Source organism: Parathielavia appendiculata (assembly GCF_033297405.1).
Source record: "Parathielavia appendiculata strain CBS 731.68 unplaced genomic scaffold N657scaffold_1, whole genome shotgun sequence".
NCBI lineage: Eukaryota > Fungi > Ascomycota > Sordariomycetes > Sordariales > Chaetomiaceae > Parathielavia > Parathielavia appendiculata.
Window position 1 is genome coordinate 3,380,171 of NW_026944220.1, and position 18,484 is coordinate 3,398,654.

The 18,484-nt window shown below is 58.3% G+C and overlaps 10 protein-coding genes across 10 annotated transcripts; 6 read left to right on the top strand and 4 right to left on the bottom strand.

Moving 5' to 3' along the window:
- Positions 1-195: 195 nt before the first annotated feature.
- Positions 196-2,427, top strand: N657DRAFT_639804 (amidase signature enzyme). Its single transcript, XM_062791840.1, has 3 exons — positions 196-438; positions 510-1,950; positions 1,996-2,427. The coding sequence occupies exons 1-3, from the start codon at positions 401-403 to the stop codon at positions 2,263-2,265; spliced, it is 1,749 nt and encodes a 582-aa protein (XP_062652994.1). The 5' UTR covers positions 196-400; the 3' UTR covers positions 2,266-2,427.
- A 203-nt stretch (positions 2,428-2,630) lies between these two features.
- On the top strand, positions 2,631-3,889 carry N657DRAFT_686595 (S-adenosyl-L-methionine-dependent methyltransferase). Its single transcript, XM_062796843.1, has 4 exons — positions 2,631-2,708; positions 2,784-2,886; positions 2,947-3,090; positions 3,203-3,889. The coding sequence occupies exons 1-4, from the start codon at positions 2,673-2,675 to the stop codon at positions 3,754-3,756; spliced, it is 837 nt and encodes a 278-aa protein (XP_062652995.1). The 5' UTR covers positions 2,631-2,672; the 3' UTR covers positions 3,757-3,889.
- A 124-nt stretch (positions 3,890-4,013) lies between these two features.
- On the top strand, positions 4,014-5,895 carry N657DRAFT_686596 (DUF1776-domain-containing protein). The gene is made up of 3 exons (XM_062796844.1): positions 4,014-4,194; positions 4,275-4,784; positions 4,834-5,895. The coding sequence occupies exons 1-3, from the start codon at positions 4,162-4,164 to the stop codon at positions 5,767-5,769; spliced, it is 1,479 nt and encodes a 492-aa protein (XP_062652996.1). The 5' UTR covers positions 4,014-4,161; the 3' UTR covers positions 5,770-5,895.
- Positions 5,896-5,947: 52 nt separating this feature from the next.
- On the bottom strand, positions 5,948-6,955 carry N657DRAFT_686597 (uncharacterized protein; the record flags this gene model as incomplete). The annotated part of the gene is made up of 1 exon (XM_062796845.1): positions 5,948-6,955. The coding sequence occupies exon 1, from the start codon at positions 6,803-6,805 to the stop codon at positions 5,948-5,950; it is 858 nt and encodes a 285-aa protein (XP_062652997.1). The 5' UTR covers positions 6,806-6,955.
- A 203-nt stretch (positions 6,956-7,158) lies between these two features.
- Positions 7,159-10,081, top strand: N657DRAFT_586990 (thioredoxin reductase). The gene is made up of 6 exons (XM_062789811.1): positions 7,159-7,315; positions 7,391-7,526; positions 7,580-7,891; positions 7,950-8,445; positions 8,769-9,040; positions 9,120-10,081. Exons 1-6 carry the CDS (start codon positions 7,283-7,285, stop codon positions 9,962-9,964), a joined length of 2,094 nt encoding a protein of 697 aa, XP_062652998.1. The 5' UTR covers positions 7,159-7,282; the 3' UTR covers positions 9,965-10,081.
- A 652-nt stretch (positions 10,082-10,733) lies between these two features.
- Positions 10,734-11,133, top strand: N657DRAFT_676886 (uncharacterized protein; the record flags this gene model as incomplete). The annotated part of the gene is made up of 3 exons (XM_062795935.1): positions 10,734-10,781; positions 10,836-10,897; positions 10,977-11,133. 3 exons carry the CDS (start codon positions 10,734-10,736, stop codon positions 11,131-11,133), a joined length of 267 nt encoding a protein of 88 aa, XP_062652999.1.
- A 313-nt stretch (positions 11,134-11,446) lies between these two features.
- Positions 11,447-12,016, bottom strand: N657DRAFT_676887 (uncharacterized protein; the record flags this gene model as incomplete). Its single annotated transcript, XM_062795936.1, has 1 exon — positions 11,447-12,016. One exon carries the CDS (start codon positions 12,014-12,016, stop codon positions 11,447-11,449), a length of 570 nt encoding a protein of 189 aa, XP_062653000.1.
- Positions 12,017-12,466: 450 nt separating this feature from the next.
- Positions 12,467-14,264, bottom strand: N657DRAFT_668270 (FAD-binding domain-containing protein; the record flags this gene model as incomplete). The annotated part of the gene is made up of 2 exons (XM_062795442.1): positions 12,467-13,905; positions 13,974-14,264. The coding sequence occupies 2 exons, from the start codon at positions 14,262-14,264 to the stop codon at positions 12,658-12,660; spliced, it is 1,539 nt and encodes a 512-aa protein (XP_062653001.1). The 3' UTR covers positions 12,467-12,657.
- Positions 14,265-15,373: 1,109 nt separating this feature from the next.
- N657DRAFT_609369 (uncharacterized protein) lies at positions 15,374-17,275 on the top strand (the record flags this gene model as incomplete). The annotated part of the gene is made up of 4 exons (XM_062790294.1): positions 15,374-15,562; positions 15,641-15,868; positions 15,948-16,298; positions 16,369-17,275. 4 exons carry the CDS (start codon positions 15,374-15,376, stop codon positions 16,834-16,836), a joined length of 1,236 nt encoding a protein of 411 aa, XP_062653002.1. The 3' UTR covers positions 16,837-17,275.
- An 8-nt stretch (positions 17,276-17,283) lies between these two features.
- N657DRAFT_639815 (uncharacterized protein) lies at positions 17,284-18,477 on the bottom strand. Its single transcript, XM_062791841.1, has 2 exons — positions 18,057-18,477; positions 17,284-17,972 (listed from the first exon to the last, which is right to left on the bottom strand). The coding sequence occupies exons 1-2, from the start codon at positions 18,353-18,355 to the stop codon at positions 17,459-17,461; spliced, it is 813 nt and encodes a 270-aa protein (XP_062653003.1). The 5' UTR covers positions 18,356-18,477; the 3' UTR covers positions 17,284-17,458.
- Positions 18,478-18,484: the final 7 nt, after the last annotated feature.

Here is an 18,484-nt window from a genome sequence, read left to right on the forward strand (position 1 = left end):
CGGCTCAGGAAGCCGGCTCGGCCGTGGAGCTCTGTCGGAAGGGGTAAAGCGGAGCGATACGGCATGCGGGGAAGCCTGCCCGCTCCGCTTCCCCACACATCACCCGACCTGCTCCAATCCCGCTATCTTATCACTTACACCGATTGCCAGGTACTTGTATTCATTTGTCCCTTCGACATTCCAATCATCTCGTGAAGCTTCTGGTCATGGCTTGACCCCTGTTGCGCGACTTTTGACTGGTATCCTGAACTGTCGGAGATCCGGGGGCCGAATTCAACACCGCCATTCTGAAGTTCCTCACGATCACCACTGATTTCAACGGTACGGTACACAACATTTTGAGAGTCTGAGCCCACATCACCAGTGCCAACTTACCATATCCACTTGCAGACGCGCAAACATGTTCCTCCTCGACTACCTCCTGCACAGGCATGATTGGTACGTTTTACCTCCACTCCGTAGGTAACTTACCACTTCCCAGAACCTACCTAACTGGACCCTTTTCTCAGCCGCCTCAAACAAACGGAGCGCGCCCGCCTCATCGCCTCTCTAACCGCCTACCACGGCCCGCTCACCGCCGCAGACAAGGCCACCCTCACGGCGCCCATCGAATCCCTCGTCGCGGCCGTCCACGCGGGGACCACCACCCCGCTGTCCATCCTCCGCACGTACGGCAAGCTGGCGCTGAAAGCCCACGCCCGCACAAACTGCCTGACCGAGATCCTGCTCCCCTCGGCCCAGGACTGGCTTGCTGCCAGCGGCGACAAGGATGGTGATGGTGGCGGCGGCGAGATCAACCTCAAAGGTCCGCTGGCCGGTATCCCCGTGAGCCTGAAGGACACGGTGGTGGTGGGCGGGTACGATGCCACGGTAGGGTACTCGTTGTTTGTGGGGAACAACAAGAGCATGGGCCAGCGGGACGGGCCGATGGTGCGGATGCTGAAAGACGCCGGCGCGGTGCCATACGTCAAGACCAACCTGCCGATTACCCTGCTCAGTTTTGAGAGCACGAATGAAGTTTGGGGGCGGTGTGTGAACCCGCATAAGGAGGGATATTCGCCGGGCGGGAGCACGGGTGGGGAGGCGGCGCTGCTGGCGATGGGCGGGAGGATTGGGATTGGGAGTGATGTAGCTGGGAGCGTCAGGGTGCCGGCACATTGGTCGGGTTGTTATTCGATACGGTGCTCGACGGGGAGGTGGCCTAAGGCGGGGATTGCGACGAGCATGCCCGGCCAGGAGGGGGTGCCGAGCGTGTATAGTCCGATGGCGAGGACGTTGGGGGATTTGACGTACTTTACGAAGGTGGTGCTTGGGGAGATGAGGCCATGGAGGTATGATTATACGGTGCATCCGCTGCCGTGGAGGGGAGAGATGGAAAGGGAGTTTGGGGATGTTGGGAGGAAGTTGAGGGTTGGCGTGTTGAGGACGGACGGGGTGGTTGAGCCGAGCCCGGCGTGTAAGAGGGCGCTGGGCATGGCGGAGGAGGCCTTGAAGAGGCAAGGGTGTGAGATGGTGGAGATGGATGGAGCGCCGGATATGTACGAGGGTTTGAGGCTTGCTTCGCTGCTGCTGAATGCGGACGGCTGTCAGATGTTTGAGTCGTTCAGGCGGTTCGGGGAGTGGAACGACCCAGGGGCTTCGCAGCTCAGGAAACTGGCTGCCATGTGGACGCCGGTTAGGTATCTTTACTATCTCTGGGTGAAGTATGTGCAACGAGATCACGTCTGGGCAGGGCTTGTCAGGCATTGGCGAGCGCAGTCAGCCTTTGAGAACTGGAAACTGGTCAGCCAGAGAGAGATCTACCGGGCCAGGTGGTTTGACTGGTGGATTGAGCAGGGACTGGACATCATCATCGCGCCGCCAAATGCGACACCTGCATTGCCGCACGACGGAATGCGCTATGCCGTGAGCAGCTGCGGATATACCTTTCTGTTTAACCTCGTGAGTCTCGGCCAAGCGCAGGGTAACAGAAATCGTCGCTGATATGCTATCCAGCTCGACTATTCAGCCGGCGTCCTCCCCGTCACCCACGTGGATAAGGCATTGGACAAGCTGCCTGCATCCTTCAATGTCAAGAAACTGAACAGGGTTGCGCGTGGCGCCTACAAACACTACGATGCCGCAGCTATGCACGGGCTGCCCGTAGGAGTTCAGGTCGTGGGCCGCAGACTCGAAGAGGAGAAGGTGTTAGCAGTCATGAAGAGACTGGAAGACGCGCTGGGAGATGACAAGTACCAGCTAATGGGTTTCGATGATCTTGATTAGTGGGGGATAATGTAAGCGTATCGGAAGAGAATGATCGGGGTGAGGTAGCGTCGGGCAGCGAGACCGGAGGAGCATGAATAGCCAGCTTGATGTGGTTTGACGAAGGGATTTTTAATTTATTTGTCATAGTCTCCTTGCCTGATCTGTCGCAATGTCGAACCATCACGGCCCTCCGAGCGAGTGGTTGCCCCTGAAGCGCCGACATCGGCCTCGATGAAACCACCCAAGCGCCTCATGCATCTAGATGTAGCTGTGTTTACACGGACGATGAATGTGTGGCTTCTAAGGCGTCGGGCAGAGGATATAAAGGGCCTGGAGTTCCCTGATGTCCATTCTCAACTCCTGCACACTCAGCACCAAGCTACGATCCTCTCGTCTCGAGCAACTCCAGCCAGACAGCAGACAACATGGCAGCTGAACAGAAGGACAACTGGTCTTCCGAGGTCAGTGGCATCCTCGTCAACCATCTGCCCATGAACACGGCATTCAGCACTTGGCCAGGTCGTTGACGGGAGCAGGCCTACCAAAACGCTGCCTCTTTCGTGCCCAAGTTGGCTACCAAGGTTATACAATGGCTGGACCCGCAGAAGGACGACGTGATCTTCGATGTCGGCTGCGGTGGTGAGAGATCGTTCCATGACCAACCTTTCATTGGGTACACCGCTTACCATGGCCATATAGACGGCGTCCTCAACCTACAAATGGCACGCATCCTCTCCGAAGGCTCGGGCCAGCTCCACGGCATCGACAGCTCCCCGGCCATGATCGCAGCCGCAAAAGCAGCAGCAGCGTCAGCCGGTCTCTCAGATAAATGCACCTTTGAAGGTACCTACTCCTCTTTCTTCCCTTACACACTCCGTCTCCTAACCACACTCACTCATCGACCCACTCAACGACCCACTCAACGGCCTCAAACTCACCCTATTTTCCCCTCCAGTCCTCGACGCAACAACCCTCACCTCCACGCGCTCCCTGCAGCGCGCAACCTTCACCAAGGCGTTCTCCAACGCAGCCCTCCACTGGATCCTCCGCCCGCCCGCCACCCGGGAAGCCGTCTTTCGCGGGGTGCGAGACGCCCTCGCTCCCGGTGGCACCTTCGTCTTTGAGATGGGCGGACTGGGCAACGTGCCCGAGATCCGAGCGGCCCTGCTCTCGGTCGTCGGCCGCCGGGTCGGGCTTGCGCGCGCGCAGGAGGCGGACCCCTGGTTTTTCCCCGACGAAGGATGGGTGAGGGATATGTTGGAGGTGAGAGTCGGCGGGTGGAAGGTAGAGAGGGCGGAGAGGGAGTGGAGGCCTACGGCGGCTGATCGGGGAGGGGTGGAGGGGTGGGTGAGGTTGATGGGGAAGAAGTGGTTTGAGGTTGTGCCTGAGGGGGAGAGGGAGCAGTGTATTCGGGAAGTGGTTGAGGTGTTGGAGGTGGTCTGCAGGCAGCCCGGGGGAGGGCATATGTTGAGTTATGTGCGGCTGAGGGTGATGGCGAGGAAGATTTAGGGAGTACCTCTTTAGATCTGTGGACGCAGGTGGTTTTGAATTTGTGTGCTGAGTGGTGAGAAGAAAGGGAGGTTGAGAAAGACTGGAATTTGGATTCCAGGATCACTTCTCTGATAGTAATAAATTCATCCCGATCTAGCCTCATCAGGAAGCTTCTCTGACTTACAGATGTACGGATCCGTAAATCCTGAGCTGACAGGGATATGACGTTTGATCAGGTGCCGAGATCCGCCGATAAGTCGAGAACCTAAACAAACCCGGGCCCGATAAAGGCAGCCTTTTCCACCTTGTTGGACTCTTCAGGCACGGCAGTTCATTGGTACCGCAGCTCCGCTACAGCAACACGCATCTCCTTCTCCCAGTGGACGGTAGCTACATCGCCGACTGACAGGTGCCGGCCTCATCATGTCTGCGGACGACCAGGCATTCCTGGACGTGGTATGACTCTCTGCCCCTTGTCGCGTCATCAGAGTGATCTTCTATCGCTAGGGCAACCCACTGACGCGCTGTCATCTCAGCTATCGTCCCTACCGAACGAAATCCAGAAGTACTCCCAAGATGTTGCCGACGTTGTGAACAAGCACGTCGACCAGATAGCCGGGACACTACGAGACACCCTCGCTAAGTCGCAGTGGGTGCCCGAGCAGTTCCGCCCACGACCACCCCCGCCGCCCGCAATCATCACTGTTCCCACATCCGCCCTCGAACGGGTCCAGAATTGGCTTTCGAGGCACAAGATATTAGTCAGCTTCATCGTTGTGACGACTGGCGTAGTTGCCTATAGGACGTACCGAAGCACAGCGCGATGGAGAAAGACACGGCGGGCGAGACGAGCCCGCAGTGGCGGCCGGATGGATGTTGTCGTCATTGCCGGCTCCCCGGCCCTGCCCCTGACAAGGTCGCTATCGTTGGATCTGGAGAGGAAAGGTTTCATCGTCTTTATTGTGTCCAACAGCCACGAGGACGAAGTCATGGTGCAGAACCTGGCGCGGCCCGACATCCGGCCACTGAGCATAGATATTACTGATGTATGTACACTCCCCGTCACCAGGCTCTCCCTAACGCTAACTCCCGCAGCCCCCAAGCGCCGGCAATTCGATCGACACCTTCGCTCGCTATCTTCAATCACCCCACGCCGCTATTCCCAACGGGAAGAAGCACCATCTCTCCCTCAAAGCGGTCATCCTCATCCCCTCTCTGAACTACCAAACCTCGCCCATCGCCACGATCCCACCCTCCAGCTTCGCCGACCTCTTCAACACGCACCTCCTCCAGCCGATCCTCACAATCCAGGCCTTCCTCCCCCTCCTAACCGCCCGCCTCGCTCCGCCCTCCGACAAAGACCGACCGACCCCCAAAGTCCTCGTCTTCACGCCCTCCATCATCTCGTCCATAAACCCGCCCTTTCACGCTCCCGAAGCAACCGTGTGCTCGGCCCTCTCAGCCTTCACCGAAGTCCTCACCGCCGAGCTGCGGCCCCTCGGCATCCCCGTGACGCACATACAGCTAGGCACCTTCGACTTTGCGGGCTTCACCCCCGCGGCCAACTCTCGCCTGCTCCACCCGCACGGCTTGCTCCCGGCGCCCGAACACGCTGAGGAGCTGCCGTGGCCCGATTCGGCGAGGCAAGCCTACGGGAAGAACTTTGTCTCGCAGTCTGGGTCGGCCATCAGCGCTGGCAAGGTACGCGGGCTGAAGGGTAGCTCGCTCCGGGAGCTCCACAATGCCGTGTTTGACGTTATTGACGGGTCCATCACGAGCGGTACCGTGCGGGTGGGCTTGGGGGCTAGTGTCTACGGGTTCGTTGGGCGGTGGGTGCCGAGGGGGTTGGTGGCGTGGATGATGGGGATTCGGAGGGTGGATGAGCTGGCCATGTGGCAGGGAAATGGTTCATCAGCGTTCGGGAGTCCGAAGTCGGCGGGCAGTGATGGGGAGGTTGTAGGGAGTGAGTCCTTCGTTGCGGTCCCGCCTCTGGAGCATGTTGGTGATGCAAATGTTTGGAAGGAGGGTTAAATTGGGGTTGGCTAGGTTGGGTATATTGGATCATGGCCGGTACAGGCACACCTCGCTCGATAAAAAAGTAACTCACGAACCCGCCTATGGATGAACCATGGATATAGGGCCAATACATATTATGCCTCTACAATATCTGACCCGATACTTTGCCTCGTGGACATCTGAACGGCTCCTTTTAATGACCCCTCCCCCGAAACCGTCCACCCTTCCCCCGCCACCGCCCGCCTCTCCCTCCACCAAACCGATCCTTATGCCGGCCCTCATGGCCCCGGTCTCCATCCCTATCCCTGTCCCTCCCGGCCCTCTCCATCTCCCTCTCTCTATGCATCTGCATCTCCCTCTCCCTCTCCTCCTGCACCCCACTATCCTCCGTTTTTTCCTCCTTGACTCTAGGCCTCTCCAAATCCTCCTCCTTGACCCATTTCGGGTGGGCCCCCATCCGACACGCCTTGCCATCCGGACAGAACCCGGCGAGGTAGTATTCGCACATGCGCCGGCGCACGTGCTTCTTGTCGCAGCGCGGGCCGAGCGGGCAGAAGCCGCGCTCGTAGTGGGGGCAGGGCGGCAGGCGGGAGGACGGGTCGATATGCAGGTACAGGCACTCGTCGCCGTTGCTGCAGTAGCCGTTGCGCACAAAAAAATTGCACTCGGGCATCTTGCGCAGGTTGTACTCGTGCAGAAACTCGCACGTCTCGCCCTTCTTGCAGAGGCCCCGCAGCCAGTGCTTGCAGACTAGCGAGCCGAAACCGCCGCCGCCGCCTTCTCGATGATGATGTCCGTGGCCGGTGGATTGGGTGGTTGCGGTGGTTCCGCCGGGCGGCAGGGTGTGTCGGTCGGGACAGCGGGATTTGAGCGGGCAGTTGCCGGCCAGGAAGGCTTTGCATATTGGGCGGTCGGAACGCAGACTGTGTTGGTAGGTGCGTTGGAGAAAGGGAGTGAAGGTGAAGGTGTAGGAGGGCGATGTGTGCGTGAGGAGCTGGGAGGCGAGGAGCGAGGTTGGCGTTGCTCCGCCGAGGTAAGTGTCGGTCGCCATGTTGATGGCGGTCGAAGTTGCGGATGTATCTTCCTTGATAGCTTGAATATTGAGGTTCAGCTTCTGAGCTCACGAAACGGCAGTCGATATGGATTGCGAAAAGATTGTGGAATTGTTGGATCAAGATTGGGTTGAAGGTTTCAGTCGCGCTTGGTGGGTTCTGAAAGACCAAGACCGCGTCTGCCAAGATGATCGACGTTGTTCACCTTGTGGGCTAAGGTGAACAGCCAATTAGCGCTTCGGAACCGGTGCCTCGGCTCGGATAACTAGCCCCGCGGCTTGGATCCTCCACTGGATAAGCGACCAGGGGACGACAGCGTATAAGACGGGCAAGTCTGGGTAACGGGTTGAGATCACAGAGTACGCCCATTGTTTTAATTTGTTTTTTACTCTGAATTTGTTCCGCTTACCAATCCATTTTGTCCGCCTCCCTCGGCGTCCTTTATCTAATCAGTTTGCCTACAGCACAGGTTCACCATGAGAGGCATCCAGGTGGCACAGTATGTCAAGGTAGGAGTTCACCAATCGACTTTGTCGGCTGCTGTCTCTCCATGGAGATACGTGTTCGCGAACTGACGCTTGTAGGGGCCCCATGAGCTCGAAGTAACCGAGCTACCGGACCCGGAGCCGGGCCCTGACGAGTACCTCATCGAGGTGCATGCTGCAGCGACGAACTTCTTCGACATACTGCAGATACAGGGCAAATACCAGCACCAGCCTCGTACGGAACCCTCGCCCCCGAGTGTCCAACTGACTGCTAACTAACCGGCCAAGCCTTCCCCTGGGTATCCGGTGCCGAATTTGCCGGCGTCGTGCTGGCCACTCCCCCCAACTCCAAAAAGCCCAAATTCCCCGTTGGATCCCGGGTGTTCGGGGCCACACAAGGCGCATATGCCACCAAGGCCGTGGCCAAAGAAGTCAGCATGCTACCAGTCCCGGAAGGCTGGAGCTACAAGCAAGCGGCTGGGCTATTCGTGACGGCGCCAACAAGCTACGGTGCGCTGGTTGTCCGCGCCGGGGTCAAAGCTGGAGACTATGTTCTAGTGCATGCCGCTGCCGGAGGCGTTGGTCTCGCTGCCGTTCAGGGTCTGTCGTAACCTGCCATCGTCGCCTTAGCGAGTCACTGCACGCTAACACCTCGCAGTTGCCAAAGCCTTCGGCGCCACCGTCATCGCCACGGCGGGCACCAAGCGCAAACTCGAGGTCGCCAAATCGTTTGGCGCCGACCACGTTGTCGACTACCGGGACGAGAAGTGGCCGGAAGCCGTGAAGAAACTGACGCCCAGGGGCAGGGGTGTCGATATCGTCTATGATCCCGTCGGAATGGTCGACAAGAGTACCAAGTGCACGGCTTGGAACGGCCGCATCCTGATTGTCGGGTTTGCCGCCGGCACCATCGAAAAGGTGGCGATGAACAAGGTGCTGCTCAAGAACATCAGCCTCGTGGGCATCCACTGGGGGCAGTACGCCGTCCACGAGAGGGAGACGGTGGTGACGGTGTGGCAGGGCATCATGAAGCTGATCGCCGAGGGCAAGTTCAGGGGCACCGAGTTCACCGATAGAGACTTTGTCGGGCTCGAGGCTGTCCCAAACGCATTGAAGGCACTGGGAAGCAGAGAGACCTGGGGGAAAGTGGTCGTGTCTGTTCCTCAGGTGGGACAAAGTAAACTGTGATTGGTGTTGGCGGAAGGGATTGACGGTTTCTGTTCTTGTATCCGTACCTTAAAGTCAGTCGGCTCAGGCAATTATAACCCTAACCCGCATTCAGGCACGTTCAAGGATCCCCGGAGTTCCCCTCCATCTGAACAAATTTCGGGAATTGACCCCACGGTTGGCGATTCTCGGCGCATCCCCTGGCTGAGTAAAACGTGCTTTGGAATCAAAACAACCCACGCTTTTGCCGACTCATAATAAATTTCAAGAACCGCCCAGAAGCCCCAACTCCGATCCGTCTGCCATCCAGTCCTTCGCCGGACATCGCCTCGACAAAACCTCGCTCACCCTCCCCCCAAGCCGTCAAGCTGTTCTCCTCATACATAAGACGCACCCTCCGCTCCAGCGCTACCGGCCTCTCCGTAGCTGCTGCCGCCACGCTCTCACACAAGAGCACCCCTTACTACCGGAACGAGATTAACACAATTGGCAAGCGGAGTATGCACAGCAAGGTCGTCGTCATCGGCTCCGGGCCGGCCGCCCACACCGCGGCCATCTACCTGGCCCGCGCCGAGCTGAAGCGTGAGCCTACCCTCCCCGCTCCCCCTCTCTAGGCCACCCCTTCTCAACCCACACACACGCTAACGCACCTCCGCGCCAGCCGTCCTCTACGAGGGCTTCATGGCCAACGGCATCGCGGCGGGCGGGCAGCTGACGACCACGACCGAGATCGAGAACTTTCCGGGCTTCCCCGAGGCCATCACAGGCCAAGAGCTGATGGACAAGATGCGCAACCAGTCGGAGCGCTTCGGCACCACCATCGTCAGCGAGACGGTCGCGCGCCTCGACCTGTCCAAGCGGCCCTTCGAGTACGCGACCGAGTGGAACCCGGACACGGTCATGACGGCCGACGCCGTCATCCTGGCCACGGGCGCGTCCGCCCGCCGCTTGGGGCTGCCGGGCGAGGACAAGTACTGGCAGAACGGCATCTCGGCGTGCGCCGTGTGCGACGGGGCCGTGCCCATATTTCGGAACAAGCCGCTGGTGGTGATTGGCGGCGGCGATTCCGCGGCCGAGGAGGCCATGTTCCTGACCAAGTACGGCAGCCACGTCACGGTGCTAGTGCGGCGCGACAAGCTGCGAGCCAGCAGTATCATGGCGAAGCGGCTGCTGAGCCATAAGAAGGTCACGGTGCGGTTCAACACCGTGGGCGTCGAGGTCAAGGGCGACGCCAAGGGCTTGATGAGCCATCTCGTGGTGAAGGACACGGTCACGGGCCGGGAGGAGACGCTCGAGGCCAACGGGCTGTTCTATGCTATTGGCCATGACCCGGCCACGAACCTGGTCAGGGGCCAGCTCGAGACGGACGAGGACGGCTACGTCGTGACGAAACCCGGTACCACACTTACTAGCGTCAAGGGCGTGTTTGCGGCGGGAGACGTCCAGGACAAGAGGTATCGCCAGGCGATCACGAGCGCAGGTATGTGGTGTTTATTGCTCCGGTGAGGGTTGTCCAGGATACTAACGGTGGGCAGGCACCGGCTGCATGGCTGCTCTGGATGCGGAGAAGTACTTGGCGGACCTTGAAGAGGAGCAGGCGGACGGGAAACTATAGAAGTGCGGTCGTCTAAAAACGAGCAGGGCTACGAGTTGTATGTACAGCTTGGGCTGTGGATAGAAGTATACCCTAGAATTGCATCTCGTCTTCAGTACCCCATTGGCTGTGGGTATGATTCTTCCGTCCGCAATCACTTCAGCCAGTTTGTGCAGTTTTCTCCATCCAACATGTGCCTTGTTTGGTCCCGCTGTTGTTTGCTTCGCGCCGCACACTATCACGTTGTTTATCTTCAAACTCTTTGGGCATCTTTCAGATTCTTGGAGAATTATGAACGTTGAGATGCACTGATGCAGTTTGCGTTCCATTACTAGGAGCAACATCCTGACGCCTCCGCCATTGAGGCCCACTGCAGATGTAGTTGATGAACCCGCTCGACAAACACCGGCGTTTGACTGACGCTAGTTTTGATCTATCCCGATTCATTAAGTACTCTCTGGGGAAGAAGCAGTGCCAAAGTGTACCGGTCACGGTTGCCGTGGATCCATTGATGGACCGGTAAGTGGTGTTATCTATTCGTTGACCCCTCACCCGCCTTTGATTTCTCACTCCTCTCTTCTTCAACTTTTCTCCTTCTTCCCAGCGACGGACTTGGCCAAGCATCCCAACCTCCTCCCATTTACGATTCCGCATCCAGGACTTTGGCGAAAAGCAATCAAGATGTCTGACAAGGGTTACACCTACAAAAGCCACGGCATCAATAACGATGTGAGCAATCGCTTCGTCTGATAAAGGAACTTTCTTTAACCGCCCGCGACACAGGGCAACCACTACTGCGCCAGGGATTATGGCAACAACTCGAACTCGTACCACTACTCCAACAGGTGCGCTCCTCGTCTCCTTCCCCTTTGTTCCTCTGGTCAACCTGTCATGCAATGACCGCTTGACGCTGACTGCTAGCAGGGACGGTTCCTACTACTACTCCAATTCCAACGGCAGCACCTACTACAACAATGGCAGCGGTGGCTCGACTTACACCGCTCCCAGCGGCACCAAGTACTCGTCCGGTTATGGCTCGGGTTCGTCGTCGGGTAGCTCGAGCAGCAGCGGTAGCAAGTGAGCGTTTGGCGTGACGCGCCTGGGCACATGCAGTTGGGGAATCATCGGCATGGGCGAGTCCCAACAACTCGGTTGCGGAGTGGATGGATCGGTCTCCGTGGGACGAATCAGAGTAGTAACTGAATCCAGCGGAGTACACCCACATCGTACGTGATCGTCATCCCTGGTGAAATGGTGTTGTGTCCTTCTTCCACCAAACCACAGCGCCCAGAAACCCAGCACGACATCACAGTCTCACACCACCCATGAAACTTGAATTTCCTGCCACACGAAACGCTCCAAACCCCCACTTCCCCCAACCGTCCCCAGCACCTTTACAGAGTCGCTACCAACCCGCAAACCGTTCCCGCAATCAACAACCCTGCCCGCCCCAAGTTCAACATTCCCCAATGATCCACCAACCACTTGGCACTTCTTTCTTCCTCCGCAACCAATTCCCTTTCTGCCCCCTTCTTCACCGCAGCACCACCAACCCTCTCCCTCAAAGCCTTCAACTTCCCATTCGTCCCGCTCATGACCAGTATCGTATACGGCACAATCCCCACCGACAGCGCACCGGCGGCTAATAACAGTCTCGCCCTGGACAAACCAGACAGCCCATCGCCGGCGACAACGATGGCCCCTCCCGGCGCGCGCAGACCGCGTAAACCCAGCCAAAAGTAGGCCGCGGCGGAGACGGCGCCCGTGAGCGGCATGGTGGAGGCGCCCAGCTGGAAGGTGCGCTGCCACTGCGCGAGCATGAGCGGCGTGGGGGACTCGAGCAGGCGCGGAACGAGGAAGGCGGAGAGGGAGAGGACGATGCCCGAGGAGAGGGAGGAGAGGAGGAGGGCTGTGCCGCGGGCGAGGCGGAGGGTGGCATCTGATCCGGAGGGCGGGGTGGACATTTTCGTTGTTTTGTTGGTGAATGAGGTCGGGGGGGCTGTGGTGCTTATTTGAATTGGTGTAGATGCTGACGGTGGATTGGTGTCAATGACGGCGGTTGAGTTGGAAAGAGGGATGGTATAAAGTTGGGAGCACTGAGTAACGAGAACAAGAGACTATAAGTATGGTAATCCGGCTGGGGAGCTCCGGATGAGTAGACGTTCACAGCGGAGTCGCGTTGCGTGTTTTCGCGTCGTTGGCCTTCTTTGTCATACGATGGCGATGATGCTGATTGACCGATTCGTAGTCGTACTTGGTATCCCTGTCGCCAATATCTGCCCGCTCCACCCGATATTCCTGCTTTTGTTTGCAATGATTGCCCCGTAAATTTGTACAGTAAATCATTGGAGGATCGAGCCGAGATAGAGAGCTCGAAGCAACGAGCGTCTCGGGGTTAAGGGAATTGCCGAATCAACAACCTGAACGAGAACCGAACAGCTCAACTCAAGATCGGTCAATAGCCATTTCGAGTTCCAATCAAGCTAGCAGTGCCGCGACGGGTAACCAGTCCGAATGCTAAGTATTCGGATACTGCCTTGCTCTAGATAAAGCCACTACCGTAGGTATGTACTAGTGCATTGTACACCTCCTCCCTGAGACTCCCTCAAGCCGCCGGCGCATAAAAATTAAACCTGCCCTTGGGGTCATACTTAGCCTTCAGCGCCTTCAGCCTATCCTGGCGCCACTGCTCGTGGCCGTACCAATCCCCCGGCGACTCGTTGCCGTAGGCGTAATTGACATAGGTATGCATCTGGCTTCGCCCGCTTCCCTGATGTAGAATCTGGCGCAGCTGGTTGCCGAGCTGCGCCGCCCGTTGGTCGCGCGCGGGACCCCCGGGCGTGTACTGGATCAACGGCGCCACCAGGAGGTGGTCCCCGCGAAAAGCGTAGGCGGTCGACGCGGGGCTGACGGCCTCGACGCCTTGCATCGAGTAGCCCTCGAACATGAAGAGCGAGTTGGCGAAGGGCGACGAGGCGTTGGTGGCCGACGCAAACGCCGAGTACACCTGCTGCATGGCGGCCGGGTTGTACGCCTCCAAATAGATGGGAAAGCGCGGGTTGGCGAGCCCCGCGTTCTGGCATGGCGGACTGTCGAGCGAGATGCCCACCCAGCTGGACATGTCACGGTAGGTGCCGTTCCGCGGCGTCACCGAGATGGGCCCCAGGTTCCGGAACGGCTGCGTGTAGGCCGGGTCCACGACCGAGACACCCTCCTGGATGATGTACATCTCGATGACGGGCCCGGTGGGGTCGATCGGGGGCACGTTGAACCAGTACGACCAGTTGATAAGGTCGACGGGCTGGGTGCCGTTCTTGAGGAGGTGGTCGTTGACGGCCTGGTACACGGCCTGGACCTTGTCGCCGGTGAACATGAGCGTCTCGATGGCCCAGTTCTGGTGGACGGCAGGGTAGACCTTGACCGTGACGGACGTGACGACGCCAAAGTTCTGGCCGGCGCCCTTCATGGCCCACCAGAGGTCCGAGTCGGCGTCGATGGTCTTGAGCGTGCCGTCTGCCAGAACGACGTTCATCGAGACGAACTGGTCGGCAATGAGCCCGTAGTGGCCCTGGAGCCAGCCATGCCCCCCTCCTAGAGCAGGACCCAGGTAGCTGACACATTCACAGGTGCCCGTCACGGTCTGCTTGCCGGCTTCCCAGAGCCTATCGATGACCACCTTGGAGTTGGTGCCGCCAGCAATCGTGGCCGTTTGCCCATTGGAGGCGACGACGACGCCACTAAGCTTGCGCAGGTTGATGGCGACGCCCCAGTCCATGCGGCCGAGCGTGGTGATGGATCCGTGCACTCCATTATAGGCAAGGAATGGGATATTGCACTTGCTTGTCGTCCGGACCTGATCCCCTGGTCAGCAACTTGAATCTATGGCTCCTTGGCCGAAGCGTTGGAGAAAGGAAAGCTCACAATCTCGACGACATCGTTCTCAGTGGCCGGAAGTACAGTGACATTCACGACGGGGGTCTCCAGATTAGACCACCTCTCCGAGTACTCGTCGAACTCGGTCGAGGGGGGATAGTAGGCCTCGACCTCGCTTGAGAGGTACGACCAGGCCCTCTTGAGATCGGCGAGACTGCATGACGGGCGGGCGGCTGCGTCCCCGGTGGCTTCTGGATTGGAGGCCGAGGCGGAGGGAGCCGCAGATGCGACACCCCAAGCAAGCGCAGTCGCGAACAATTCGGTCCGGAGCCAGCGCATTGTTTCTGGTTTCAGGAGAATAACAAAAGGTGTGTTTTGGAAGCCACGCCGCGGCCCTGCGGATCTGACAGCTCGAGTCTTACAGTTATAAGGAGGTCACCGAGAGCCAGGTCCTCGGGCGTGGCACCCCAGCATGGCCCCGGTCTTGGTTCTGTTGATGCGTTCCATCACCTGCGATGCACAGATGCAGCCAGGCCAGGCGAGAAGATACAAAAACAGTTAGCGAAGTCGTCCTCTCAATTCTGTTGTTCCACCGCCATCCCCATACCGGACCCGCCGCTCGGTAGTTCTCGGTCGTGCATGCAAGGTGGCAACTCAGGTATCTTCCCCGCTCCCCTTGTTGTCTCAAAGGAAACGGTGAGTCGATGTGACAGGATACCATCTAACCCAGACATTGTCGACATCCTCCCGGCACGTGGGCAGCACTCGACCTCTTGGGGGTTGGCAGTCGAGGCAGTTTGCTTGGACAAAATGATTCATGGCTGTTTAGCGAGCAGCAGCTGAAGCCTTGGAAACCACGCTAAAACGCAGGTCGTTGCCGGGTCCGGTATGGTTGTCCATGCAGCTGGAGGGAACATTCCCCGGCTTGGCCAAACCCCCACGACATTCTTACGGCAGATGCCTTCGCTCGCTCTTGCTTGCTCGCCGATTCCAAGTGCTCAGCAGTCCTCCACCTTCTTTCCCACCGTCCGGTCTGACCGGGATGGAATTTGGTTGCAAGAAGTCGACGTCCTTGGAACAATTGGCGTGGGGCCACATCGTGGACATGGCATCGACTTTACGACACTGTCAAGCACGATATCGCTCACACCGAAGGAAACAGGTGTATGTTTTGCCGACAGCTGCCTGGCAGAAGATGTCGAACGCCACGTGCGCTATGACAAGGTGAATTGAGAAACTCATCAGTTACCGTCCATGGATGGTGGGCTTTTCTTGGCTCTTGGTCTCCTCCCATCCTTCTGCCGATAGTTAGTGTATATGTACGGGTACAATACAAATGTCCTGCAGATCTCCATTATCTCGGCCATCAGACCCTTCTGTCGGCGCCGCCTTGATTGACAGCAACCCCGATTTGCATGGTCGATTGTGGCGGATGACGAGTGATCTCCATGTTCGAAGCCGCGGGAGCTGCCGGCGCCGAGGCTGCCCTTGCTGCCGCAGCGCGCACCTTCAACATCACGCTATGGACTCTTTATGCTGTTGGCGTCCTCGTCACAGTCCTGAGAACCTACGCCCGGGTCATGGCGGTGGGCTGGAAGCGATTCGAAGCTGACGACATCCTCGTGTGGGTTGCCGTGGTAAGTAGATGAATGGGCACGCCCCCTGGATCTAGACATTCTGACGCTGACCATAGCCGTGCGCACGCGTTTTCGCAGCTGCTGTACTCGACACAAACGACCCTGGGATACGAGGTTGGGAATCTTGCTCATGGACTGGCAAACAACGGCATGACCGAGGCTCAGCGCGCCGCCCTGGCGACGGCCAACGTTGAGTACGGCATGAGGGTCTTAGGGTCCAAGATCCAGGTGGCGGGCTGGTCTTGCTACTCGACCTTGATGCTCGTTCTCAAGCTCGCCATGTCCTTCTTCTACTTGCGGCTTACGGTATGTTTTTTGTCTTGTGTTCCAGTGACTGCTTGCCTTAAAGAGTAGGGAGCATAGGCTGATCCGTTTCGGCAAACAGAACGGGCTTGGTCGTCCGTATCGCATGCGCGTCCACGCCGGCTTCGCCATTGTGCTCGCGGGCTATCTCGCCTCCATGGCAGCCATCCTCTTTGCGTGCATGCCGTTCCACCACTATTGGCAGATCCACCCGGACCCGGGCAACGTGTGTCAGCCCGCCGTCTCGAGGCCCATCGTCTGGGCCTCGTTCGCCGCCAACATCTCGAGCGATATCTATCTCATCCTGATCCCCATCCCGTTGCTCTGGCAATCCCGGCTACGGCTTGTTGAGAAGACCGCCTCGAGTCTCGTCCTCGGCGCTGGTATCTTTGTGCTTGTCTGCGCCACGCTCAAGACCGTCTTTGTCATTGCGGTAGGTCACCCGGTGCTGTCTCCCCCATGATAACTAAGCGACACTCAGGGAGGCGCTAACTCCCGCATAGGATGATGTTAATGGCGCCGAGCTGGCGGGTGCATGGGGCACACGGGAGGCTTTCGTCGCGGTGGTCACCACCAATTTGCCAATGGTATTCCCCCTGTTCAAGGCGTGGATCAGGCCGTTGCTCGGCAGTTCGGCGCGCAACACGGACAAACAGTACAGGACGCCGGTCGGGTTCCGGAGCATTGGCGGCGGCGCGGGCGGCGGCGGCGATGTGTCACGCAGCCACAACCGCCAGGCGACGGCAAGCGCAAGGGCCACGAACCCCCTCACCAAAGTCACTTTCACCGAGAGCGAGGAGCGTATTGTGCACGAAATCAGGCTGCAGAATGTGAAGACAATCTCGTCGGCGGGGCCGCAGGCCAACCAAGCGAACAACAAGGGCATTGTTGTCATGACCGAGTTCGACATCTCGGAGGACAGAACGAGCCAGCACGAACAGAATGCCGCACGAGTCCATGAGCCTTGGTAGCCAGGTCGGGACTAAGAGCCGGGGAGCAGCGAATGTTGTTGGGTGGGGCCATGTTATACCAAGGGCAATTCAAAGCCATTCATTGCAGTGCATGCGCGGTTGACGCTGAACCGTTCGAGTAATTGAACGCCATGTCCGACTACTGAAGTCGTCTCAGGCCCAAACCCGCAACCAGAGGTCTTCTTCGTGAGAAACCCTAGTTTGAAGTCAAGGGACCCAAACACAGGCCAGTTCAAGCTTAAAACCTTATTTGAAAGTGCCGACGGGAGAAATGGGAATGCTGGGTGATTTCTCCACCACGCTGGAGCACTCGCACAGACCATCAGCCCAGCTTGCTGAGGGGATCAGGACCCCAAGGGGAAAAGTCTTGATCGGCGTCCTTCGATACTTCCAGTCATAAGTCAGGTAGTTCATTTTGATTTCTCAAAAAGCACCACCGCTCGATCCATATAAAGCAGCGCACTCGAAAAGCTCTTTGGGGCTCCAAATGTGTCGACCTTGCCCGTACTATTCTTCAAATAGCAGTACTCGCCCGCTACAAAAGAAGCCGCCGTCAGTCAGTCAATCATCACCAGCCTCCATCAAACAAAACCCACCACACCAAAAAGGAAACAACAGAAGTCTACATGTAGGAAAAGAATGGCTTACCCGCCTTAACAACACTAACAGCCCGACACAACCCCTCTTCCCCCTTCATGACACCGATCCCCTCCGCCCGGTTCCTCTCATAGTTGGCATTCCACTCGGCGCACGCCGCGATGCACGCCTCGAGGCTCGGCAGGTACACTTTCATGATGTCGTGCACGCCGGGGTTGCCGTAGCTGGCGCCCGCCGGCCAGTTGGTGTCGCACAGCCGCAGGAACTGCTGCGCCTGACCGTCCAGCCCAAAGGAGTCTAGCGGTAGCGCCTGGCCTGTTGCGCCCGTGGGTGTGTAGGATGTTCCATTGATGCTCGGGCAGCCTTCGTCTGTTGGGGCGGGGGAGGTAGCACCTAGGAGGGATGTCGCGGTACCGGTGATGGTGGTGGTGGATGTTGAGGCGGTGTTAATTGTCAGTGGTGTTATTGTTGTTGAGGAGGATGGTGGGGAGTCGGATGCGCGAGCGGATGAGAGGGGTGTTTGCGTGGGCGTTGATGGACTGCGCGAGAGAGATGTGTGTTAGCGATATTCCTTGGAAGGAGTTACTTTAATGCGCCGCTCTGCTGATCGTTGATGCCCTCACCTCGCCGAACTTCGCGCTGCTAGGCCGCCGCCGACACCACCGCCAATGGCCCCAGCAAGGACAACTACCAAGAGGATGACGATGGTCCAAAAGGCACGCACTGGCAGCCCGAGGATCTTCTGATATGGCTCGTCTGGCGGACTGGCCGCTGCCGTGGGCTCGATCCAAGCCTGCCGGCTGTAGTGCTCTTCCTGAAGATGATGGACCGGCTCAAGCCCAGGGGACGACACCGGTTCCAGGCCTGAATAGTCACCTACTGTGACAAAGCGATGTGGCGTTGAGTCTCGATACGTCATCATGTTGGTGCATTTCTGGCTGAACTACCGTACTTTGAGGGGGCAGCAATGAAAGGAGGGACAGTCGAGCTGCGAGGGAAGGACCTGTCAGGGGACTCTGGTAGGATTGATGTTGCGCTTTGTAGGGGCGCG

Coding starts and splice junctions, on each gene's coding strand:
- N657DRAFT_586990 (XM_062789811.1), top strand. CDS start 7,283: ATGAGAGGCATCCAGGTGGCACAGTATGTCAAG. Junction 7,892..7,949: donor TGGTCTCGCTGCCGTTCAGG/GTCTGTCGTAAC, acceptor AACACCTCGCAG/TTGCCAAAGCCTTCGGCGCC. Junction 9,041..9,119: donor GGCCCGCGCCGAGCTGAAGC/GTGAGCCTACCC, acceptor CCTCCGCGCCAG/CCGTCCTCTACGAGGGCTTC.
- N657DRAFT_639815 (XM_062791841.1), bottom strand. CDS start 18,355: ATGATGACGTATCGAGACTCAACGCCACATCGCTTTGTCACAGTAGGT. Junction 17,973..18,056: donor GCAGCGCGAAGTTCGGCGAG/GTGAGGGCATCA, acceptor TCTCTCGCGCAG/TCCATCAACGCCCACGCAAA.
- N657DRAFT_686596 (XM_062796844.1), top strand. CDS start 4,162: ATGTCTGCGGACGACCAGGCATTCCTGGACGTG. Junction 4,195..4,274: donor ACCAGGCATTCCTGGACGTG/GTATGACTCTCT, acceptor CTGTCATCTCAG/CTATCGTCCCTACCGAACGA. Junction 4,785..4,833: donor TGAGCATAGATATTACTGAT/GTATGTACACTC, acceptor TAACTCCCGCAG/CCCCCAAGCGCCGGCAATTC.
- N657DRAFT_686595 (XM_062796843.1), top strand. CDS start 2,673: ATGGCAGCTGAACAGAAGGACAACTGGTCTTCCGAG. Junction 2,887..2,946: donor CTTCGATGTCGGCTGCGGTG/GTGAGAGATCGT, acceptor ATGGCCATATAG/ACGGCGTCCTCAACCTACAA. Junction 3,091..3,202: donor AGATAAATGCACCTTTGAAG/GTACCTACTCCT, acceptor TTTCCCCTCCAG/TCCTCGACGCAACAACCCTC.
- N657DRAFT_639804 (XM_062791840.1), top strand. CDS start 401: ATGTTCCTCCTCGACTACCTCCTGCACAGGCATGATTG. Junction 439..509: donor CTCCTGCACAGGCATGATTG/GTACGTTTTACC, acceptor CCCTTTTCTCAG/CCGCCTCAAACAAACGGAGC. Junction 1,951..1,995: donor TGTTTAACCTCGTGAGTCTC/GGCCAAGCGCAG, acceptor TATGCTATCCAG/CTCGACTATTCAGCCGGCGT.